This window comes from Motacilla alba, chromosome Z (assembly GCF_015832195.1).
Source record: "Motacilla alba alba isolate MOTALB_02 chromosome Z, Motacilla_alba_V1.0_pri, whole genome shotgun sequence".
Classification (NCBI taxonomy): domain Eukaryota; kingdom Metazoa; phylum Chordata; class Aves; order Passeriformes; family Motacillidae; genus Motacilla; species Motacilla alba.
The window spans coordinates 55,141,905-55,168,807 of record NC_052046.1 but is presented as its reverse complement, the minus strand read 5'-3'; the positions used below and the strand labels follow the sequence as shown (position 1 = coordinate 55,168,807).

The 26,903-nt window shown below is 35.4% G+C and overlaps 1 protein-coding gene across 1 annotated transcript in view; it reads left to right on the top strand.

Moving 5' to 3' along the window:
- ADAMTSL1 (ADAMTS like 1) overlaps positions 1 to 26,903 on the top strand; it is a 398,190-nt gene that overhangs the window by 68,454 nt on the left and 302,833 nt on the right. The window contains exon 2 of the mRNA XM_038124997.1: positions 23,372 to 23,491. Within this exon, the coding sequence (XP_037980925.1) occupies positions 23,372 to 23,491 (120 nt within the window). The remainder of the gene's footprint in view (positions 1 to 23,371; positions 23,492 to 26,903) is intronic.

Here is a 26,903-nt window from a genome sequence, read left to right as displayed (position 1 = left end):
AAAAAGAATTTGAATGAAAGTTTCAGTAAATTTAAACTATTTTAACACCACTATTTTAAACCCTATTTTAACACACCTGTTTTAACACCACACTGGTACAAGTGAATGGAATTAGCAAGGAATAGTCTAAACTCTAGGCAAATGGTGTGTATAAAAATGTTTGTCTTATTTGCTTGATTTCAATAACTGAGTAGTTATGAGTGGGTGTTGTGGTTTTAATTCACAAGTCTGGATTAGGGTGGGGGAGTGGAATGGGGAGGGGGAACCTGAGGCCTTAATGATTTGGAGTTTGTTCCAGCTGTGTTTTGCAAAGATGTTGGGAGTTCCCAAATGAAAAGGTTGGTTTTTATTGTTCACTAATACCTCTTTTGCTAGAAAGGGAGAGAGGGTTGGTTTCCCAAACTTGTCTGTCATCCTCGTAGAATGTGGGGAGTGGAGGCTTGAGGAACACAAAATGAAATTTCATCGTGTAACCAGGGACTCATTGTTAACACTGTCAAACATATGGCACAGCTGTGAAATTTTTGTGCCAGGCCTGGTGAGCTAGTGGGAAAGTTTACAAAGCCAAACAAGCCATTTAGACTGATGGTGTTGTTAGTAGGAAGAAGCAAATGATAAAACAATTTTATTTAAATGCTTAGAAAAATAGTCCTGTGATTTATTTTCTAAGCCACCAGATGTACTGTACTATACTGTACTACATAATTGAGACAGCATTCTCTGATGTAATAAAGACATAAAATGTGTGTGGGTGTGCAGGGTGAGAAAGGAGTAGTGGAATTGAGGGCAAATTGAATAAACTGTTGGAGATTTAGATTTGGCTTTTTTTCTCTCATTGCAGAGTGTAAAATGCTAATATGCCTCATAACCAAAAGGCTCTTAAAAATAACGGTGGGCTCAGAAGGGTTGATTTTTGCTCCAGATCAAATCCCTGGCAAGCCATTTCCTGTGTATGTAAAGATGGTTAAGATTTTGTCGTTGTTGTCAGCACTAGGAAGGTTAATGACCAAGGGATTGGGTGTGGAGAGGGGAGAGGTTCGAGGTACTTTGCCAGACTTCAGATCATTAGCAGGAAGCAGCCAGGAGGAAACGTGCTGTTTCTGGAGCCCTGTTCACTGCTCCTAGAGCAACAAGAAACATGCAGGGGTTTGGGTAGCAAAAATGCCCATGCTGGACACAAAATTTGTATTTTATACAAATAATACAAATATAGTACAAAATTTGTATTATATAAAAACCACAAGGTTTTTATATTGCCTCCCAGCCAGAATTTGAGAAGTTCTCTATAATTGTATGTGAAAGGCATTTCCCAGGTGGTGGGGCTGCCAATATAGGTCAGCTTTATAGAAAACAGGAAGGAAAGGGAGGTGGCCAGTGATGGGAGATACTTTTGAAATCTGCTTGGTGTCATAATTGCACAAAAAGCAAAACAGCCTTAAAAGAACTCTGACAAAAGTGATTTAGTTTGCAAAAGTGAATGAAAATCTGTGTGAGATAAGAGTTAAAAAAAACCCAAACAAAACAACAGAACATGTCAGTGCTGTACTAAATATGTTCTTTTTATAGCAGATTTCCAGGTAGTAAGGATGAAAGGAAAAGGAACGGATGAGGAGAAAATCAATGTCTGTACATTTTCTGTGAATCTTAACCCAGACAAGTTTGTTGGTTTTTTTGTGGGGTTTTTTTGTTGTTTTGCTTGTTTTTTTGTTTTTTTTTTTTTTTTAATCTTGATTTCTGGATATCATATCTCTCTTTTGATAACAGAAGTAGCATTATACAGGTGGACAGAATTTTTCCAGTGCAATTTTGCTGTGCGTGCTTGACACATAACCAGCAAAAATAAGTTGTTATAAGTGAAGAACAATTAAAGAAGAGAAGAAATTAGGCCACTCAGCTCTGACATTAGGAAGTATAAGAAACTTATAAGTATAAGGAAGTATAAGAAATATATATGTGGGCAAATTTCTCAAAAAATTGTGGTTTTGACAGAATATAAGCAAAATTTTCACAGGAGAAATGACTGTGTTTCTGAAAATTTTTATTTAACCCAGATGCAGGCTATATAAAAACATGTTACATTTAAATATTTAATTCTAAATAAAGGAACAGTTCGATAAAGCAAAATTTGCTGTTATTTGTTCCAGCACATTTATTCCATTATCTGGGGAAAAGCTTCTAAGTGAAAATTGTAGAACTCAGATACAAATCTGTCTTATGGAAGGGATAATGAAGTCTTTATTTGAGCAGCAAGTAGAAGACAAGAATAAATGTGTACATTTGAGACTGACTGTAGAAGAATGGAAACTATAGATTGTTTAGATTGCATAGACTGTTTTAAGACATATGAAAATAAAAAAAAATACTTTCAATTAGATTTGTAACTGAAAATATCAAAGCATATCAGAATTTTTCTTTTTGTTTCTTTCCCACTACTTTGATTTTTGTGTGTGTGTGTGTGTGTGTTTTTAACATGAGACAAAAGGTAATATTGAAATTCCAATTTTCCAGTCAGGCCCAACAATAGTGAAAACCATTATAAAATATGTAGAATACATTGGTATTGGCATTTTCTGGTATTTGAAAACTCAAAATTCTCTTAAATTTTATTTTCACTGAGTATAATTTACCCCATTGTCACACATGATTCTCTTTTTAACTTTGCAGGATAAAATACATACCATGAAAGAAGGAGACCCATGGTAGTGACTGATGCACTACTAACTTTGTTCCATTAATACCACAAAAGAGTTTTGTAAAAGGAAATATTAACAGGGTTTACTCAAAAAGGTCTTTTCAGAAGATGGATTGTTTTATTTATCTTCATAGAAGCCTAGAATGCTTTGGGTCAGAAGGGACCTTATGGATCATCTCATTCCAGCCCCCCTGCCACGAGCAGGGACACCTTCCACTATAGACCAGCTTGCTCATCCAGCCCTGAACAGTTCCAAGCATGAGGCATCCACAGCTTCCATGGGCAACCTGTTCCAATGTCCAGTAGATGAAAGCTAAGGAGAGAAAGACAGAAAAATTATACAAAACCACAAACATAACTACCACTTCTTCCAACACTGTCCATCTTATACAAATTCAGAGAGGAGGTAGGGTCAGCACGTGTGCTTGCCGCAGGCTTTGGTTCAAATACCCTCTGGCCTTCCCGAGCCCTTCCCCCAGGGGTCCTGCGGTCGCTCGGCCGCTGCAAGGCCAGCCCGGGGCTCCAGGGTGGGTGCGGGCACGGCCTCCGGCGGGCCCGGGAGCGGCGGGCGCCGCGGGGCCGGGACACAGGCCCGGGGCTGGGCTGTGCGGGCAGGGCCTCGCCTCAGCACAGCGCTGTGGGCAGCCAGCCCTGCTTACAGCGTCTCACATTCACGTACTGACAATTTTGTAGTAAAAGCCCATTCTGTCAACTTACTGTTTTATCTTTTAATATTTCTATTTAAATTAATAAACATCTGAGCTTATTTTCCATTATGTCATTCCTGCTTACTAAAACTAGTCCTCAGGTAGTTCCTTTTTTTCGTTTTTTCTTTTTTTCCTTTTTCTTCCCCCCCCACCCCGTTTTTGTTGTTGATGAAATGCTTTTCATCATTTTTCAAGTTTTACTAGTTACAACAGTTACAAATTACTAAGCCTACCATTGTTAGCAGTCTTTTATTTTCCAAAGTATGTTTGGGGTATTAGTTTTCTGTACAAAACCCACAATCCTTGACAGTAATTTCTTCTCCAATAATAAGAATGAGCTTTTTGCCTGTATCCAACTGGGACTGTAGTTGTGATTGGCAGACTTATTCTGCAATCTCATTAGAGTCTTCTTTTAAGTAATTATTTCAGAAAATATTTTTTCTCACAGAAAATTTTTAAATACATAATAGCATACCTGACAGTTTTACTTTCACTCTTCTTCAGCAATTCTTTCCTCACATTGCTTGCATTCAGAAATTTTTTGGGTTTTGTTTTATGATTAGATTTACATCTCTTGCACGTCACTGTAGTCTGTTCAGGGTGTTGATGAGTCTTCTTACATAATTCTACAAAAATATAGCTTATTTCTTATGCACTTCCATAATTTTCTAAGCCAAGTTTGTCTCTTTTTCACGTTCTGTAATTCCTACTTTATTTTTGCTCTCCACTTACTGATGTTTTCTGTGATTTAGCTAACTTTTCAGTGGAATTTTAAAATATATTTTTGCTTGGTATTTTACCTAACTTTGTATCTTCTGTAATTCAGAGTTCTGAAAGCAAGCCTTTATACTCTTTATGTTTAATGCTCTTCAGTTTCCTCCTTGCCCTGACCAAAGAAAGATTTTGTTTACATTTTTGGCCTACACACATAAAGAGGCCTGTTTCAATTTCTTCCTTTTGACAGCTAAAGGTGATCTACAGTACCAGTTCTTTATTTTTGTCCTTATGCAATTCAGTTCTTCTAATAAGCAAAAGAATTGGATTATGAGCCACCTGAATGTCTATTTGTGTGAAACTCCTTGCTGAAATTACTGATCTATAATTTATGTGAAAATAGGCTTTTAAGAGGGTGGCTTAGGTCAAAAATTGACAGTCTTCCATCAGTTACCTAGTTATTAGGCATTTGGACTAGAGGATCATTGTTGATCCCTTCCAACTGAACTATTCTGTTTTGTTCTAATTATTTTTTATTGTCTTGCATATGAAGTGTATATGTTTGTGAAATGTATCTCTGTTCTTCAGAAGTTTCCTTCTTGTATTGCATCTGATTGTGCCTACAAATGTCAATTATCTTTTTCTTTAGTTAGTGCCTGGTTATTGCACAGATGCTCATAGGCAGAAAGTTTGTTAATAAAAAGCCCATGGCTTTTTAATAAAATGCTTATGACACAGGATAGAACTCTCGTTAATCAACTACTGTCCAAATCATGATCTCAAGACTCCTTGCTGTCTTTCATCAGCATCAGGTGAAACTCTCTGAACCACTTTTTACACTTGGATGGTATTGTGTGACCACTCCTTTGCATTCATGATCCTTCATTATTGGTTGGCTTGGATTATAGAGAAACTAGCTTCTAAACCTGTTACCCACGTACAAAGGACCCTGTCTGCACTTGCAGAGTTCCTACTGACTATAACTTATATTTCTGCACTTTTTAATCAGTTCAAGAGGAACTTTTAATCAAGAGGATCTTTTAGGGGCTATCTGAAGGAAGACTGGGACTCCTCCACCCAGGATGCTAAACACTGTATTGGAATATACCAACTGGTACATGCACTTTTACTGATTTTCAGGAACCTTCTTCAAGACAATCCAAAATTTCCACATGAAATACTTCTGGAAGAAGTAGTCAGAGATTTTGTTCTGAAAATGGCTAGAATTTAGTAAGTCCTCTCTGTTGTAGTCAACTCACTGTTCCAAATCAATCAGTTTTCTTACCAGTGCAGATGGCAGCCTGGGGAGATACTGGATTATGTAGGGATTTCATGACTGAAATTCACTGGACACACACAGAGGCACATCACTGATACTAACCTAGACCATATTTATACCTATAGGACAAACATGAGGTATGTCTTTTCCAATTTAAAGGAATTTTCCTTAGTGTTTTTTTGTTGTTGTTGTTGTTGTTGTTGTTGTTGTTCTTGTTCTTGTTGTTGTTCTTGTTCTTGTTCTTGTTCTTGTTCTTGAAAAATTGCTTGGTTTGATTTTCACTGAAATGTCTACCAGGAAAATGAGAGAAAAAGGGCACACATTGAAATGAGAACTACACTAGCTTTCCTAAGAAATGAAGGGATCTAATCAGCAGCTTTCTGATACTATGTTTTCATTCCTTTCCACTTCTTTGTGTTACCTAGTTTTTCTGAATTACGAGCCCTTTCTTCTGAAGTACTGATATTACCTCCTTTTGCAGGCTTTATGCTTCATTTTAGAGTGTATCGCTGCTCAGAAGGTGGATTGGTACCTGGGAAGCTGGAGACTTTGAACAGCATTTTCAAACATTGTGCTTGTTTTAGCACTTATATTCCTTAAGCCTTCACCTGCCTGTCTTAATACTTTGTGATTACTTTGTTTAATGGCCCTTGTCTCATTGAGGCTGGATGTCAGCCATACCGGTGACCCACTGTGGTTCTTTCTAATCTCCTCCTTTCCTGTGTCTTTCTTTTGGAAAGATAGAAGTAACAGCTACAGAATTGCTTTCAAGCATATGGCTAATCTTCTCCCGAGTAAAGGCTGTAGATTGCACAGCTGCAATTCCTTAGTGGAAGCAAATGAACCGTGACCTACTGCCGACAGCCACTTTGGGTTACATCATCCCACTAAGTCACCACCCACTGCTGCAGCCAGCCAGCCTGAGAGACACAGCGAACAGGCTGCCTTTCATTGACACTTCATGAATTAACAGCTAGGGGCTACTCAGGAGGAGGACAGTTGGCATCTCTTCCTCCTCAGAGACCCAGTGTTTGAGATCTCTGTGGCAGAAATTCAGGGAAAAGAGGATGGATTACAAAAAGCCTCTCCTTGCTGTTTTGGAATATGTTGTCCTTTTGGCAACAGTGATTTTTTTTGTTTGTTTGTTGTGGGTTTTTCCTTCTCTGCTACTAGGCTAGTATATTGCCTAGAGAGATAGGTTCTTCATGCAGAATATTTGAGGGAAAGTGTTGAAGATGAATTCCCATTCTTCTCACATGTCATCCTCTTGATTCTCATTAAAAGATGACTGCATGTCTCTGTTTTTTATCATCCATGTTTTACATTTCAGCTCTTAAGAGGAGTGATGTGCACTGTGATGAGCAAATGCTTTATCACAGTCTTGCTGGTTTGAGATTTGCCCCTATGATGTGATCTGTTAGGCTGCCCTCAGAATGTGGTTTTTCTGTCTGATTAGAAAATTCAGTGATGATCAAACAAGAAGCAGCTAAACGATGGCTTGCTGTTCAGTGTCAGACCAGCAAAGCATATTGTTAATTCTCTGCAAATAAAGTAGTACTCAATATGATGAGACAAACACTGTTGAAAAGTTAAGCCAGTTCTGAGCGACATTGATCCTCAATCGCAGTTAATCTGATGTCATGACTTCTTCATGCAGAAGCAAAGAAATTCTGCAGGGCAAAAGATTTTTCAACCTGTAGCAGGGTCTCTCAAAATTCATCATCAATGCACTATCTAGATTGAAGGGTAAAAAAGTTGTGTTGGACAGGCAGTATAATTACATATAATTGGTAGCCTGATCCTACTTATTTGGTTTTGACTAAATTAGTTTATACAGATGGTTTTTCACATCAATAAAACTGTACTTAATATTTTAATCCAACTTTTCAATTTGCTATTATTAGGGGTATTATTGCTGTGAAAAGAAAAGAGAGACTTTGAAAATTCAAATTGTAAGGCATCAAATCTGACATGCTCTTATTTGAAAGATGAGAATAGCTGCATCAATGTAAGGCCTTTAAAAAATGATGCAAGTATTTAATAGTCTGTGCTCTTTTTGTTTGAAATATAGTAAACAAAGATTTATCTGCTTACTTTACTTTTGAAAATAGCTACCAAACTGGACATTTTCAAGTTTTTAGCTGGTAGTAACTACTTCACAGATTCATTCACCTAATTGTTTTAATAGAATTATATTTGCAAATTAAATAGGGAGGGGAAATCTGTGGATCAGTAAAGGTTTTTTTTTTTCAAAATTCAAACCTACTATAAATGAAGCAAACTGTGAAATGTGATTGCTTGAAATAAAATAAGTGCCTTTCATTTACATTGGCTTCAGTTTATTTTTGTCCTCATTCAAAGCAGTTTCTGTCTGTTGATTAGACAGCAACTAACTAAAGAAGCCTATTTCTAAAAGAAAATTAAAGTAGCCTTGAAGATTAAATTAATGCAGTGTCTATCTGAATTTTGTCTAGGAAGTTAATTTTATAAAGAGCTGCATGGTCCTCACTCAATCAACATGGCTGGGCATGTTTATTTGGGTAAGGAGAAAATCCTGGAAGATAAGGATTCCAGATTTAGTTTGCCTAATTCCCTTAAGGATTTAGAATGTGCACAATAATCTGCAAAATTTAAGGAGGAATTGCTTGAAAATTTAATGTAAGACTGCTAGTATTTCCTTTTCTTTCTTGATCTGGGATGACTGTTACAGCAGTTGGTCATCTTAATGGAGTTTTAGCACTTTCCTCTCCTGGGAGAAAAGAAACTGATGGGAAAAACAAGAAACCAAATATTTGAGCAACTTCAAAACCATTTGTGGCTTTGGTTTTAAAAATATGAAGCATTTTGTGGGTTGAGTCACACATTTGTTTTTCTGAAGCAATTTACAAGTCCATAAAAAGTACATCAAACCAATCACCATTAGTTTATCCCTTCTTAGCCAGAGATAGTTGTGTTTAGATAATATAATTGCTAGTGTAATAAATGTATAAATTATTTGATTAAAACTGAAGTGATACATTTTTTTGAGAACTAAACTTTGAATTGCTGAACAACCTTTAAAAGTTTTCCTGCTTTACATGAGTAAATATAGCAGCTCTGGAACTGGGTCACTGTCAGGCAAGAGTGTTTGGAACAGTGCAACTGTTTAATGGAACAGTGCAACTGGGAGCTGAGTTCTTATTGGAAAACACCTGTTTCTTGCATTATTTCAATAATATGAATGTACTCGAGTGATCACATTTCCCATTTCATAGAACTAATGTTGTAGTGAGGGAGCCTTCTTTAGCCCTGCTAAATCCTGGAAGAGCACTCACAGATGTCTGAGATTGTGTAATAGCTGAGAAAATACAAACTGTAGAGAGGACTTACAATTGCCTGAGATGAATCAAGTGATGATTTCCCTGGTTCATGATATCCTATAAATTCTTGCTATAATTTGGATAAAAATATTTCATAGAAATACATTTTAGGGATTACAAGGAGGTACCGTTAATATTCCTGTGGATATTGTGCTGGATAAGATGTATGAAGTGTGCCAAATTTTTTTTTGGTAATTATCCTTAAATAATCCTTTTTCAATCCTTGCCAAAATGTTTTCTAAGTATAGTTCTTCAAATAAATAATAAAGGAAAGTAGTACATAATAAATTTGTGACTGTTTGTATCTGATTGAAACTATTACCTGAAGAAGAAGAAGTATGTCTGAAGCAAGGCAATTTCAAGGCCTCATGTCTAGTGAAAGAGAGTGTTTTGCCCTTTTTTTCACAAATATATGTGATTGCATGCTGAGGTACATTTATCAGAAGGGTATGTGCCCCAGATCAGATAGACTCAAGAGGAATTTCCAGGACCATTTAGTCTCATCACCAATGTTGTGCAACACACTCATTTTCAATTTTTATAACCCCATCTGATATTAAAATAGCAGTGTGAAACATAGCTTCATGTGTCAAGACAAGACTTATATTTTAAATTCCTTGATTTTCTATTGGAATGAAATTAGTTTCTACCTTTAACACAACATATGTTAAAAAGACACAGAAGCATACATCAATAGGTTATATATTTTGTTGGACAAAATATGACAAATTTGAGAAGCAAAAAATATCCCATACTTAATGTGTGTAATGGAAAGCAAAAATATATAGAAATAACCAAAAAGGTGGCACTTGGAATCTAGCGTACATGATAGTTTCAATATCATGTCTGGATTTCCTGCTTGGCCTAATGTATTTATATACTGGATGGATGACTTACTGTGACCACTCTTTTACCTATATTTATGTTGTAGAAGTTTTAGTGTGAAAACCAAACTCCTCATAATTTGACATTCTAATAATAAAAGCGAAGTTAGCTTTATTTTATAATAGTTATAAATGAAAAATAATAATAAACATCTCATTTATCTGGGATTCAGAGAATTATTTAAACACAAAGGCTCTCTGATGTAGTACTGCTCTATCTCTAGTCCCACTCGGCCTTGTCTGACTCACCAGCGACTCAAATATGAAAGTAATTATTGTGATCACTAGCCCTGGTTTGATACAAATGGCACTGAGACAATTACTTCATTTTCTACAGGCTACTTCATAATATTTTAGAAACTGTCATTGCTTAGCCGGATTTTGGGCAGCAAATGTCCAATCTGTTTAGTTGTTTGCTTGCAGGTCGTCCAAAAGCACATCTTTTCACAGGATGTCATCCAGCTTTTTTGTTGTTCCTAGTGTCACCACAGTCTCATGCTCAGTGGTTTTGTCCCTCAGCTTACTAATTTATTAAGGTGTTGAGGAACAAGACTTAATTCAGATTTTACCATTATGTATTTAGATTTTTTTTGAAGATTGCTAACAGCTAGTTGAAAATTAGTTGAAGTTACTTGGAAAAAGCAAGCAAAGGCTCATACATGGCCAATCTAAGAATCTTCTTAATCAACTTTAAACAACAATAAAGCAACACTGTGAATGCTAAACAGGATTGTAAGGATAGAAATTCAAATTGAGAAAAAATTATTGTAGGGAATATATTGTAATATGTATATAATATGTGATATTGCATATTGTATATTGTACTTTTCCTTTCCAAATCTATTAACTGTAACAATATCCTCTAAAATATTATGTTTACTTACTCTTACTGCCATCCTGTTCCTCTGTTTCCTTATTATCTCAATGTGGGTAACCTGTGCCATAACTAAAATACAGTGTTTCTGAGTACAGAGATTCCTTGTGTTTGAAAGAATTCTAGAACTGTGCTGGTCATTTCATAGATACTTTTTAGTAAATTCATTTGAATTGTCTTTTCTGACTTTTGAGTTTTTTAGACTGTGAGACCAGACAAAGAATAAGTCTCTCAACTACAGTGAGAATTGTTTATCTGTGTTTTCATCCATCATTTCAAATACCATTGTGAGAGAGCTCATTTTTCCTGCTTTCCTTGCTGCTGTGTATTACCAGAGTGCCAAGAAGATGAATGGTGGTGGCATTAGACTAAGGAAGTAGTGAGAGCTCTTTGGCAGCTATTATGTGTGATTTCTCAATTTGCTACTCCAAGATTTTGAGTATGTTACCTCTTAAAAAATTTTTCATTGTCATTCATAAAATCAGCTGTCTTTTTCTAGAGTGTAAATGGAGAAGCATGAAGGTTTTTGTCTCAGGAATTATTTAAATGAAATTTAATGTGCTTCATCAAGATGTGCCTGTGAGTGCAATTGTGACAGGAGGTACTACTGTGTAAACACAGAAAATGCCCATAATTATTTTCTCCTTAGGCTTGAAGACTATGTGTAAAAACTGTCTTGTGGGAGCCAGAAAACACAGTTCTGTTTTCATTCTTGAGATGTGAGACTGTAAAAAAAGTAAGTTCAGCTCAGTGTTTGCTTTGCTACTGAAGGTATCAGGGCAGGTGATGCATCATACCATCAGACTCTGAATTCAATTTAAAAAAAATTAAAATTTTTTAACAAAAAAATATATTTCTTCTTAAGGACCAAAACTGTCTTCCAGAACCATGATTCCTTTGTGTGATTAAATCTGGTGGTGTAAAGCGTGTGACATTCAAAGATATTTTAGTTCTTTTTATCATGGTGACTGTGTTGAAATAGCATGTCATTTTCCTTTCTTTGAATATACTGTGACTGAGTGGACTCTATTGGAGATCTGAGGGAGAGAGTCTTTCCTTCTATCCTTACAATCCTTACAATCCTTACAATCCTTACAATACTTATCCTGCATCTGGTCTTCTGAACAGGAAGAAATGTCATGCCTTGTATACTATTAGTTGAGTCGGATATTCTACTACAAACTGGCACCGAATGTTGATATGCATCTACAACATTTGGGCATTGATAGCTATTTTGGGGAGGTCTAAACTGAGTGTAAATAAACAAAAGTGGAAAAAAATTACTGTATCTGTTACTAGATCACATTCTTCCTGTTTAAAAGTAAAATTTAAAAACTCATGAGTTTTATCCACTTCCAGGTAGTGATGGAGTCTTCCATATCTTCATGAGGAAGAGTCTGATTTTAGTTAATCATTGCATTCCTCAAAGATGATCGTGTTTATAAAAAAAAATGTTTCTGAAGAAGGTCAATCTTGTTTCTGTTTTCTTGTTTAGCTAATGTAAGTGTAAAATTTACAGATTAAACCCACTAAATTTATCTGCTCAATGTTCACATTTTTTTTACAATTTAATCTATTTTTTAATATTAGATTGGGGTTTTTTTATTATATTACTCTTTTGCTCTTTCTGTTTTTGTATTACTATTTTGAGGTCTTTTGTCTCTGGGATACAAATTAAACCCTGAAGAGACATGAGTTTTCCTGTTTCATCTAGATGCCTTACCATTTCCAGTAACTTTGTGCTGTGAATCAAATTCAAATTCCTTGAAGTCAAGCAGGCCCTCAGAGCAGCATCGTGGCAGGCATTTGGGAGCATACTCAGTGTGCTTTGTTGTCTGCTCTGTCTCCCTCTGTGTAGACTCTCTTGGTTGCTGTGTTCTGTCTCTACCCATGTCTCAGCCTTAAATACAGGTAGTTCTCTTCTAGCAGCTGTTACCAGCTGCTAGATGTTACACTTTGCTGGTATTTCTTTCACTTGTATATGCAATGGTACAATTGCTTTTTTAGCTAAGCTGGACTTAACTAACACTAATTTAAGTGTTTTAAACAGAAATATATGACAAAGAGTGCTGAAAATTATTTTTGGAGAAATTCTAGTGTAATTACTCTAATAAACTTACGCTAGTGTAGGATGTTACTTCATGCTCCCTAGTCAAGTAAGAAGATGCATTTTGAAAGGGATGCTTCTTCTAAAATGCGCATTTTCTTTTTCCAAATGTTATTTATGAGTAATGTGGAGAACACTGATGGCTTAATGCAGGAATTTTGTCTAAAATATATAGCCTGACAATAAATGTGGCCTCTGGCTTTCAATTCTAGGAAACTCTGACAATGCTGAAAAATCACTTGGTGAGATTAAGACCAGCATCTAACACAAAACAAGTTTCAAGCAAGCCTGTCACAAAAGGCATATGACTCATGTTCTAGAAAATTCTCTAGTTATTGAGTGTATGAACACAACATAGTGCAAAAGGGGTGCTGTGTTTTATGCCCAGATAGGGAGACAACCTGTAACACAAGGAGTGAAGGGGATGTTGGTTGTGCTTGAAAAAGGCAATGCGGTTAAACATGAGCTGGAAACAGTGTGAGGAAGCTGTTGTCTGGCTGGATGCACCATCTCGTTGTGTTGGGCAGCTGCTGTGTCAATGGCCACTGCACTCAGATAAAAAGGCCTCAAAATATCTTTAGAAGTAAATTAGAAACACAGTAACCTCCTCAGTAGTACTGGCCAAAAGATTTAAATATGGAACACTGAATAAATAATTGAAAAATCCTGCTGTGATTAAAAAACCAAAATGTTTTTTGTTAAGCACGTGTACTTCTTCAGCTGGTAAAAATCAATAGTTGAAATGAAGTTGTGCTAATTTACTACAGCTAGATATCTGACCTGTTACTTGCTAATTTGTGTCAAATGCCCAGCCCTGCTATCATCTCCTCCAGAATTATTCAGATGCTTATTTAGCATGTAAAGAACTGAGGGAAGTTAGAAATTCTGTTTGCAAAAGTCTGATCCAACTGACTTCATTGATAACACATGCAATAGTCATATATTAAATGTGAAGATATGAAAGAAAGAAACCTCCAATCCTATAAAGACACATATTTCTCTTTTTTAACCCCCAAAGGAAAACAAAAAACCACATAATCTCTCCTATATTCACAAACTATTCAGAATGGAAAGGACTCTGATGTTATTAAAACCTGTCTTACTGCTGGCCGAAAGCATTCATGAAGTGTATTTTTAAACTAAAATACAATTTGAAGAAAAAGATTCCTCAGAATCTATGAATCAAGTCTTCTATTAAAACAACAATCACAGTCAAAAGACATAAAAAAAAAATCTCATGCCATGGAGCTACTTATTCTCATAATTTTCCTACTGGATGACTTAATATTTCACAGACATAAGAAAATCATGGCTTCTATTTCAGTATTTTGCAATCTGTCACAAAAGCTTATGAATCCGGTGATGAAGTATGAACAAAACCAGTCATTGTATTGATGGAAACAGTAGTAGTTTGGCTATCCAGCCATGAAAAAGCATACTCATCTGGAATAAATGGAGTATGCAGTGCTTTGTTGTAAAGACATGAAATCACTGAAACCTATCTAATTGAATGGCAAGTTATAAAGATAGCATTTCTATGTTTTCTACTACTGTGTTAGCTTTTTGAAATATCTACAGTATTGCTGTAAATACTGTAAGATTTGATTTAGCAGAAAATACTATATAGGCAATGACCATTAGCAATCTGGTAGATCACTCCTGAAATTCTAGTTCTTAAGCAGAGGTGGTCAGAGGCACAACCGTAAGACAAGACAGTAATAAACAGACTATTGTTTTCATAAATAATCCCACATGAAGAATTACATTGATTTCCTCCCTTTTTTTGCAATAATATGTTAGAGATTAAAAAAAAAAAAATATCCAGAGACTTCCATTAATTAGTTGAGCTCTATGTCCGTACGATTTGAGACAACATCTGTAATGCTATCTTAGTGAATTTTCTACAGAGCTCCTTATTCTCTAATAAAAAATAATTAACATTAAAAAGAAGAAGCCAAATGAGTAGTTCAATTCCTTTGTTTAAAGTGATGCTTATCAGTCCTGGGTCACAAAAGCCCAAGATTCAAGTACTGAAGAGAATGTGAAGATTATAATTGTAAAGTTTTATTTTCATAAGGAAAATATTCAATGCTCAGAGTTCCCAGGAAGTTTGATGAAGTGATTCTGAAGAACTTGCGAGTTTCTTCTTCCAAAACAGAAAGTTCAAGGAAGCTAAGGGGATTCCATAGATGAAATGAAAAAAAAAACTTCTGAGCAATGGGATTCAAAGAGGAAGAAAAATAATTACTTCTTCAAATTATTCAGTCTCTGGATTAAATTAGATTATCAATTTCATTCTTTTACTGTATGCATATTTGTAATTTCTTATTTTCTCAGTTTGGGAAAGTTGCATTACTGTATTTTTTTTCTAACATGCTCAAAAATAACACGATAAATATATGGTGATAATTTAAGTACAGGTAATTGTGATATATGTTGAAAAACAATGGTAAATCTTATTTTATGCTTACTTTCATGCCAATAATAATTTGAAATCTGTACTGCTGATTAGATGACATTTGGGAATTACTTGTTATTTGGCTTGTTTTGGAAAGTAAATCTGTTTAGGCCTTGGACACAGTCTTGCTCAAATCACAGTAGAAACTTGTTTATTTTTTAAAATAACTTTCATGAAGATAAGAAGCCATACCCATCTACATATGCCTTGTTTATCCAGTAAATTGGAAACTAGGTAATTTTGAAATATAATTTCAGCTCTTGTTCACGAAGCTTTTTAACCTTGATGCATTTTGTGTTAACTACACCCAGAAAGAAGGATCAGCAGGATTTTAAAGGAATCCTATAGATTTGGTTTTTTTTTTTTACTTCACCTTTTTTTATCCCCACAGTCTGCTTGTTTTTCTTTACTTGTTTTTTTTTCTCTTGTTCTTTCTCCACTTTCCCCTCCTTTTTTTTTTTTTCTTTTTTTTTCCCTATGGTTGCTTGGCAGCAGGATAATTGCTGTGTTTTTGTGCATTCTGCATTTTTGCCTCTCCATTTAATGGGACCATATTGGCTTTCTCCCTTGTTGGTAGACTGTGGGTCAAGTGTAGGCGTGTGCATGCTTTACAAATTTATCCCCATTGTTGCTAATGCCTGTCCAAGATGTTGGTAGCGGGTGGTTTTGTCTGAGAGACACTTCAAGCTGTAATTCTTGAGTGCAAATCACTTTTTACTTCTTTTGTTCATTTATAATGAGAGACTGAAATGGAGCTTAAATAATTCCTTCAATGAAAACATTAACCAGGCTCTGCTATTGTGGTTGTTTAAGAACTGAAAATGATTAGCACAAATTCACATTTCCTTCACAGAGCTTTAAAAGAAGTCAGGATATTACCATTAAGATAATAATGAATTCATTCTCTGTGGAAAGGCAAGGAGGAAAGAAAAAAAGATTAAATATATTTCAAGACTAGCAAAAAGATTTCTGGTGGGAACATTTCACTGTTGAATAAAACATTCCCTTGGGAAATACACTGCTATTTGTGCTCGTATTTTAAGGCACCATGTGAGTACCTTCAGAGAAGCCAAACAAGAACCTTTCTCTCTTTAAAAATTCTAAACCTACAAACCCACTACAAACAGTAGCCAACTTCACAAGACCCTGGATGTTAATTCAGAAACTATAATGTTATCACTGTTTGGAAAGATTGGAATCAGAAAGCAGTATTTTTGATGATCAGGTCTCAGGAAAAATTTATTTTCCACGGGCATAAAGATGTTTTGTTTCTTTGTTTCTTTTATATAACTTTTCCTCCTCATGACATGCAATCCTATTTTGAGCTATCAGAAGAAGATATTGCAGTAGTTAAGAATGTTGGCTTAGAATTTATTTCGTTCATAAATCTAGACAACCCTTTCTTCCATTTGAAAGACAGCAAGCTGAGAATCAAAGCCATAAAATCTAAGGGTTGTAAGGCAAGAACAAGCTGTTATCTATCCATGAAAAGAAAATCTGTGAAACTAACCTCTAAAGGTTACCCTAAAGAAAAAAAAATTCGGCATGAATAAAGAGAACTTCCCTTCAGACCTTACTTACAGGAAAGACAGAAAGAAATATGCTGACAGCAGTTAGCTTAGCATGGGACAGTCTTCTACACCTTAAGGAGAGGTGCTGAATCTTTGCCAAGGGTAATAAAGAATTGAAGATGGAGAACTGACCCCAATTAATCTGCTGAGAATCTGACTACTTCCTTATGCCCTCTCTATTCACTGTTGACTCATGAGAGTTGTGTGTACAATCACCTGAGTTTTCTTCTGCCTTCCCACATGGTAATAAATATTTTCTGTTTATTGACAGCACTCCACCATACCAGTAATGGAGAGTGACTGTCCGGCATACCTGTAATGGAGAGGCTCATATGAAAAGTAATTGTATTCACATAAGCACATTTGTCACAGGACTGTGCACTGGTAATGTCACAGGACATTAGGCACTGGGAGCCTAATGCCATCACATGTGAATGATTTATTTTTAAAAGCCCTCAATTTTCTTTACCTTTACAACTGTGGTTTAAAAATAAAACATATCATATTGTCTAGACTCAAAAAATGGAAGAAAAATCAAAGATTTATTGGGTTTTTTCTTTGTTATTGTTTTGGCAATAAAACCATTTTATTGAACTAATTAAAAAAACCCCTAAATTTCATGGAAGGGAAGGGATTTTTCCATGGGGAGAAAACAGTCATTTTCACAGTTCCAGGGTTCAGTCTGTGAGACAGAAGTGATGAAACAGAAAGAAAAATTTAAGACAGATATACTGCTCCTTCTGTCTAAATATCAAATTTTTGCTTTGGATTCTACCTTATCTCTCATATGGATTCTTCTAGTCTTTGGTTTAAAGCAAGGTTTGACTGCATGACAGCAAACACTTGAAAATTTTAAATCTTTTTACAAATGATTTGACAATCTCTCTGCTCACCTGAATCTGCATATTTCCCTATGGGGACTTAGAAAATTCATTGGGAAAATTTTAAACATTTCTGAAACATTTAATAAGGAAACATAGCACTTGGAGAATGATGCCCTTAATTAAATAGGATAGTATCTCCTTTAGGATATATTTATCTTAAAAACATAATGTGCTCATATGCAAGAAATTCCCAGAAGATGACATGCAGAATAGTTTTTATTTTGTGCATAGCTTTCTGGGTCTCCATGGAGGAATGAAAAGTGTTCAGAATGATTAAGAGTGGCGGAATTGGGCGATAATGCTTCTGCATATTTTAAATTCTTACATGGACTTTGGTAAAAACAAATAGCTTTCACAATTTAGATTTAGAGCCAGACTAAAATTGCATCTGAATTTGAGACCTGGTATTGAACTTGTACCCCCCTCTACCTACCCCTCTTTTTATTTCATTTTGGAGAATAACGAAAAAGAAAATTTGGAGCACCATTGCAGCACGAAACCATGGCAGATTAAAGCCAATGGTAATAATTTCTTATTTCAGAATTCCTATGATATTTTGTTAAACAATTTCTTAAGGCAACAGTGGTAGGAATCAAATTTATTTGACAGCTAGCAGCTGCTTATACATACCTTTGAGTCTTCTGGGATGCCTGTCCTTCTTGCATGATTGGCAGGGCTGAAGGATGCAGTAAAGCCCTTGTCACCCATGTAAAAGTGCAGTGCCCACTCTCTTGGAAGTGTGGGCAGTAAAGTAGAATGTTGTTGTTAGGTTTTATGGAGACCAATTCAGAATTGAAATACATGCGCTAGTTGTTATGGTGTTTGGAGTGCAGTTTAGTCTAAAAAAAGGCAATGTACAGTAACTTGGCTTGTTCAAAGCCTGCATTGCTCATCCCTCACTATTGATGTCACTGCTACCCTTTCTGATATTTAATACCTTAAATTTTGTCATGTTTCTTGTTTCAGTTTGTTTCTGTCAAGAAAATCAAGAGATTCAGAGTGCTAGTTAGCAAAGTAGTCCTCTTTTCATTGTCAAATCACTGTAGGCCTCTTTGTAAAGAAAAGAAAACAGAAAGAGTCTGATTTTTAAAAAAAAATTATCAGAAGTATTTTTATTAAACAGATTTTTTTTCCTCTAGTTTTGATATTAGTCATAATTTTCTATGAAAATACAAATACTTTACAAAATACAAAAAGCTTTAACAGAGCAACTGTCACCTTGAAACTACACATGGAATATGCCTAAATGGTTAATTATAAATATTTGAGGCCACATTTGATATTTCTGCTTTCTGAGCAAGGTACTTTGAAACTCCTCATCTGTACTGAGGAAGGTGATATCAAAGGTCCTATGATTATTTACATCAGACTCTAAGCCTGTTTTGTTAGTCTTATGCCTTGTGAATTCAGCAAAATATTACTATTACACCTTGCTAACAATAATTATTACTAGTTTATTTTATTGCTGGTCACAGCAAAATTAATGGAGCTGCTTCCACTGTGGGATGGTAGTTAAGTGCAAGAAAACTTAGATTGTGTTGGCTTGGATGCATCCTTTCATCTGCTGTTTTGTGTTGCATCTTTTATTTTCTAATTATGTATTTGTCAGCCTGATTCCTCAAAGATTTCCTCCATATGGACTCACACCACTGGATCTGGTGGAACACTTTATGTTTTGCATTGATTTAAGAAAGATAGAAGCTGAAAAATGAGAAAAACATTATCGCTAAGGTGTTTGCTGGAACTTTATTTCACATCAATTTCATAAAAGGCTCCTTTGCAAAGTCAGTTGAGCAGCTGAATACCGAAATATATTCCTCATGCTAAGAAACTTCAGTTATATGCCTTTGATTTTCATGTGCACTAGTGAAACATCATTTACAATGTTGTTTGCAAATTCTTGAAAAGTCACATATTGATGCTTATGACTGCTGCTGCTAAAGGTCAGATTTCTGTCAGGCTGCTGTTTTTTTGTATGATTTGCTCACTGCTTAAAATATTTGGAGATATTTTCTAAGCTTGTCTTATCGTAAACTGAATGAAGATAGATGAGAAAGATGATGGCTGTGTTATGATGAAAATAGGTTTCCTGAGAGAATGAAATGGTTATGCATATGTAGCCAGGACTTCAAGGAAAACTTGAAAAAGGAAAAACAGTCTTTCAGGACATTATTCCAATTTACTGACACTCATCTTTAATGGATGATCTGTAATGGATAGATCTTTGATTCCAGCTCTCTCAGTAAGGATGAAGATATTCTCCTTGAAGTACATTTTATCAGATGATGTATAAGTTAAAGCTAACCCAGAGTGAGCTACTACTCAAAGTAGGAAAGCATATTATATGAATCAGGCAAAGAATAACCTTCTTTAGATGACTACATACCTCTTATTTTTTTTCAAGACTTAACCATTCATATTTTCTAAATTAAAAGAAAAATATTCTTTCAATATTTTCTTTACTTTCATTCTTTCATTACTGCTCTTCTAGGTCTTTTATTTCTCATCTTTTCCTTAGTCTTCAGGAACCCAATGTCTTTTTTTTTTTTTTTTTTTTTTTTGACTGCCTATCTTTGTCCCTTGCCTCTGACAGTGCCTCTGACACCTATTTCCCACCTATGTAGCTAGAAGAAGTCAGAGCATTAATGTTGATATGGTAGATAGTTAAGTTTTAAGGATTAGCAATAATTTATTGAGATAATTGATATTGCATATGCATTCTTTAACAACAGATTTCATTTATGTTGAAAAACAGACTGGAATTCTAATTACAGCAAGCTGACTACTCTTATAAGGAAAAGAATTTTCAAAATATGGGTATATTTTTATAGGAATAAAATAAACAAAATAGGAAGGTGAATCATTGGTGATGAAGTGACTCTTTACATTGTAATTTGACTTCTAAAATTAATAACACAGCGATCTGGACAGGCTAGATTGATGGGAAAAAGCCATGATGTTCAACAAGACCTGCTGCCATGTCCTGCACTTGGGTCACAACAACCCCAAGCAACACCACAGGCTGGGGGCAGAGTGGCTGGAAAGCTGCCCAGTAGGTAAAGGCTCTGGTGACAGTGGCTGAACATGAGCCAGCTTGTGCCCAGGTGGCCAAGGAGTCCAGTGGCATCCTGGCCTGTACCAGCCATAGTGTGACCAGCAGGACCAGGGCAGTGATTGTCCTCCTGTACTTGGCACTTGTGAAGCTACACCTCCAATCCTGTGTTCAGTTTTGGGTCCTTTGTGACAGGAAGGACATTGAGATTCTGGAGCATCTCCAGAGACGGGCAGTGGAGATGGTGAAGGGTATGAAGCATAAGTCTCAAGAGGAAAGAGTTGGGGGAGCTGAGGGTATTTAGCCTGGAGAAAAGGAGTTTCAGTCTTATCTCTTCTCCAGGTAACAAGCAATAGCATAAGAGGAAATGGCTTCAAGTTTTGCCAGGGAAAGTTGTGATTAGATATTAGGAAAAATTAATCACAGAAAAAGTTGAGAAGCATTGGAACCAGCTGCCCAGGGACATGGTTGAGTCACCATCCCTGGAGTTACTTAAAGGACATCTGGATGAGGCACTTCAGGACTTGGTTTAGTGGTAGACTTGGCAGAGCTGGATTAAAAATGGGACCAGGTGATTTTATATATATTTTCTAATTTAAACAATTCTATAATTTTATAATTTTTATCATTAGATTTGCTGATCACAGGTGTTTAAAATCACAAGTAGATGCTATTATTTCGACATAAAATAACAGAGTTTCTTTCTTGAAATAACTTTAATTCTTTGAACAGTTTTTGCCAGTCTTGAGTTGGAACACTTTTATGAAGTATGACCTATTTCAAGAACATTTTTATTTGTAAGATAATGATTTTTCGAAAAGGAATACATATCTGCAACAGAGCTTCTTTTTCTTTGGGGCACATGCATGTTTCTTCCTCAGACACCCCTGAGGATCCTTCATTGTTATAACTTAATAATATAAGAATACAATCAGTGGGTGTATCTCTCAATATTATCCACAAGATGGGAAGCTAACTATAAATTTGAAAACCGTACTTCTGTAAAACTATTCCTTTTATGTGATATTATTTTTCTTCTTGTGTTCTTTCTTTAAAAAAACAAAAAAATTTACAGCAGAGGATCTCAAAGCAACCAGAAGACTTAGGTGCTCTCTATTTCACTACTATAGGCAAGAATTTTATATCAAAGAGAAGGTCTGTTATGTTTAGGTGCATATGGTTTGGATTCAGGGACTCAATTCTTCCCATTACCCAACTTCATAGAAATTCCCATTCCCCCCTGTAAATTAATTAGATAATCTTCTGGTCACCCCATTATAATTGCCCTAGCTTTACAGAAACTCTGATCTCAGTTCCTAGCTGGCAGGGAAGATTACCTCATCCAAAAAAGCAATACAAATTCACTTGTAGGGAAAGGAAGGCAAATCTGTGCTTCATTCTCCCCCTGATCACTAAAATGTCATGTTACTCACTAGCCCTTTGAACTTCTCAGCTAGGATAAGTAGAGCATAACTATGGCACCTGGCTGTACAGAAGGATGAATTGAAGAAATAGTCATCATAAAGGCAACAGAACATGGACTTTCCTCTTAGTAACAGGTGGTAATTGCAGCTCTTGTGAGCAATAACGGTCCATTTATAAGTACTGTGCCCATCTTAGTGAGGAAATTATTTATCCTCTGTTCCCCATTATAGTATATTATGGTATCTTATATAGTATCCATCTCTGAGAGGGATAACTTAAACAGATACTTTTTACTTTTATGGAACAGAAACCAGAATCTCATATAAATAAATTATTTATGGTAGTTGCATTTGTCTAATTCACACTAGTGTGGTCACTGTTGTCAAATAATAAAATATTCTTCCTTAGTTGGTTTGATAAAGGATACTGTTCTCTCAAACTGAATGGCCTTCCAAATAAGTTGTGAAATGCTGGTTATGGAAAAATCTACTAGATTTCCAGAGATAATACAGTCCCTTTTCCTGGTTGATAACAACCTTTATGATATTTCGCCTGTAGTGGAATTCTTTAGAGTCAGTCTAAGGAAACAACAATGTTTTGACATGTTCCAAAACCCTCCCTCATATTTCACTGGTTTCCAAAGCTTTAAATTTATGTTATACCTAAAAAAGTCCCTTGGCTTAACAACCAAATTAAAAATGGATGTGAGAACTTGAATGGGGAATTGTTTTCATTATTTATTTCTAAAATCTATAAAAATGTCATGATTGTACCTAGGACATTTTGATAGTAATTGCTTAGTCAACCTCTAATGAAACAACCTCTTTCTCAGGTAGCTTATACATATATATATTTCTAAAAAGAATAGATACAAGTTTGTTTAGATTATTTTGAATGCATGTGCATTTTGGAGTTCGCTAGCCAAAGTACTTATAAATAAGTTTTTTCTGTCCCTTCAAAGTTTTAAGCTCTGTCTTCTTATGATAGAGCAGTTAAAATGCTGGACAAACATTATCTCTTTCATAAAGTAAAAATGCAATTTAAATATTAACTCATTTCACAAAAGTTTTTAAACAATTACTGTCTTATAAACCATAGATGTAAATAACAATACAGAAAATTCTTCCACAACAGAATTTCATGTAAATGGAAATTATTTATAACTGTAATGACATTCTTTAAAGGCATGTCAATGTTCTCATTCATGGCAAGGCTGCCTGATTAGAACAAGTGTAGTAGTGGAACCATTAGTAGAGGACCATTAACTGGCTTTTTACTCTTCCAGTCATATTTTCCTGGATATTAGGATCATTTCTACGAAAGAGTTAAAATTTTGCATTTCCTAATATCATGTTTTTCTTTAAGGTTTTTGGAGACCAAAATCAAGGAGCAGTTTTCCTACGTGAATTTACATTGATTCGGAGAGAAAGTCTTCACGATGATTTCCTATCTGATTTGCTGAATAACCACAAAACAGAAGACCCGGTAGGAATCTTCTATTATTCCAGAACATTTTATAGGAAATTGTTGCAGGAATTGCTTTGGATAGGCCTTTCATTCTGCTTCATTAATCTTTGGAAAGTAATGAAATTAGACTTTTTTAACATAAAAATTTTAGCCTAAAAGTATAGTAAATTCCATTTAAAGTAAAGGCTTCTATATAGGAAAGGTGCGTGGGTGTCAATGCATATGAGTTTTCATTATTTAAAGACAAATTTTTTCACTCAGATTTATCTTTTGCTTTCTAATGGTAGTTTTTCTTATTCAGAATTTTGTCAGTCTAAATTATCACCATTGTTTGCTTTGTACATGCAAAGGGAGATTATTTTTTATGAAATATTAATGAGTAAAGCTAAATGTAAAGCTTATATAATAAAATATAATGCTTTGAAAGTAATAAATTTATTAAATGTACCAAGAAATCTAATAAACAGGGAAAACACTTTTATGAAAAATATTTTTTCACTCTCTTCTGTATATGCTTGGCAAGGTATTTCTGGTCTGAAGGATTCCATGTTATGTAGCAGCTGATACTTTTGAAGAAAAGAATGTAGAAGTAACTTGCGAGTTATGCTTAATCAGGCTTTAATATGAAATAAAACAAACCAGCTGATTTTAAACTGCAGCAAATATTCTTTGCTAAGATGATTAAGGGACTAGAGAGACTCTCTGTCTTACAAGGAAAGGCTGAGGGAGCTGAGCCTGTTCAGTCTTTAAGAAGAGACAATGGAGAGGGCACCTCATTAATATATACAAGTATCTGAAGGGAGGGTGTCAGTGGATGGATCCAGGCTCTGCTTGGAGGTGCCAAGCAACAGCACAAGAGGCAACAGACACAAACTGTTGCACAGGAATCTCCACCTGAACATGACAAGGAACTTCTTTACTGTGCAGTCACTGACCACTGGAACAGATTTCCCAGAGAGGTTGTAGAGTTTCCCTCCCTGGAGATATTCAAGAGCCATCTGGAAACAATCCTCTGCAATGTGCTCTGGGATGACCCTGCTTGAGCAGAGGTTGGACCAGATAACTCACTTTGACTTTCAGTCTCATCTCTTCTGTAATTTTGTAGACTTTTAGGTCTGATATTTTCAAGGGCTGATGCATCTTGATGTCTAACAGATTATGGTTTAACAGAAGCAGTGATGCATTATCATCTGATATAACAAGGATTTGGTGATGTATTTCAGTGATTAAATTAAACTTTATAGGATTAAGTGTTTATTTACTCTGGAGGATAGAGTGAGTCTAGAAATTTGTGTTGGCACAGCCATGCTTAGCCCCTTTTTAATCAAGTTTTACCTTAGGTTATCTCCCTTCATGCATGAGGGAATGTTATCTAATTATCACTGGTGGGAGTATGTAGAGGTAGGACTTCAGAAGAACGGAGTGGATGTCTTTTGATAAGTCTTACTGCTCAGGTCAAAGAAACCAGTTAACAAGAGTAGTGAAGATATTAAATAATCTCCTGTGTTTTTGCTAACCCATCTGGTCTCAGACAAGTTGTCCTTTGTGCTTTACTACTGCTAAAAGAAATTTCAGACCAGTCAAAATCAATACTTTATTCTACCATTTCAGGTGATTTTACAGCAGATCAGGATTTTATCCAGCAACTGCATTGCTGCTAGAATGGCTGTACTTGTTCTTCTTTAAAACCACTTATTTTCTGTGCTCCAGAGAAGAAAATGGCACTTTATTACAATTCTTTATTATTTATTCTTTATAACAAGTAATTGTGACTTGTTATTTGTTGTTTTTCTGAGTTGTGCTGGTTGTATGCATGTTTATAAGTGTTTTATGTTCACAGAAGTGGAAAGTACTCTGCAAAATATTAATAGATTTCACTTCAAGACAATGTTCTTTTTTCTTTAATTACTTTCACGGTTCCTGTGATCTTCTTTCTGTGCAGTTTTGAGTGCTTGAGAACACATCTACACTGAATAGCCCAGAAAATATGACTTTGCAATCTTATTATAAATCATACATATACATATGACTTAAAGAACTTTACCAGCCTCATCTCTCTGTGATACCATCTTCTTCTACTACTGAAGCACCTAACATTTTCTCTGCATGACTGATTTGGTTGGCAAAAGGTACTATGGAAAAACTTGAAATAACTTTTCAGTATTTTGCCTAAAATATTATAAATGTACCCGACTAGTTCATTGTAAGCTGTGTAGTCTATTTCAAAGACAGGCACTAGTTTCAACCAGGGCTTTTCTTTAGCACTTCTTCCAAATTTCTGCTTCATAAATAGTAGTGAATTGGTTTTCCAAAATCTCCGTAGCATATACAAGATATTGTTCCTGTTTTATGGGTGTAGATTCAAAGGTTCATACATAGACATTAAAGTCAAAAGCATCTACTTTTCTTGAGTGCTTGAGACACAAGGATCCTTTTTTTTTCATTTCCTCATGTGACACAGCACTAAGGTGAGGGGGGAGCTATTGACCACAAATACAATCCTGACTGCTCAGAATCTTTGTCTGTCAAGCTAAAGATAGCAGGGAAGGCATCTACAAATCAAAGTATGTGATTAAGGTATCCAACAAAATGCTAAAAATGACTCAACTGGAGTGATACAAAAATTGTTATAAAAGCAGATATAGAGTATAATTTTCCAGAAGAGAAAGCACAAAATATATTTGAGGATCAATCATTCCCAATTCATAGGAACAGTGCTTTCTTTCCTGTAATTTCAAGTGAGATAATGGTGTATCTAATGAGAAAACCAATGTAAAACTGTTTTTCCAACAAATAAAACACAAAACCTCTCTTTTATAATAGTTCCCAAATAAATCTCCCCCTCTGGTTCCTTTTAGAAGTCCTGTGACTTACATAAGGTAGGGTGTTCTGTTTGCATCTTTTCAAAACTGGTGTGCACACAGAGCAACAGTGAGTGCTGGACAGCTAGTGATACAGGAATTGTGAAATAATCTTAATTATTATTTAAAAAGTCTTTAAACTTTGCATTTTCCCTTGATGAAGACATGAACTGACTTGATGCTTTCTGAGAAAATTCAGGCTGGTGATCTAGATTTTTGAGATGCTTTCTCAATACATCTTCACTCATCTAAAAAAGACCAAGTTACCACTATTTTTGTGGGTAGCTGTGAGCATCCAAAATGATTTATTCACTTCTAATGTTGAAAAGTAATATCCTTGTAACTCCACAGCTATTTGGGCAAAGATACGTGCTTCCAGAGGCACACTTTGACCGTATGACAGAATGGCCACAATCAGTGAGCAGACTTACGTAGCTTTCTGTGCCTATGCATTAAAAGCTCTTGGCAAGGATGCTATAGTAATAGCCTTACGATTGTCAGCAAAAGTTGGAGAGATCAAAAGAGCTCCTGTTTTCCAGTAACCAGTTACAAAAGTAAAGATGCTTTGC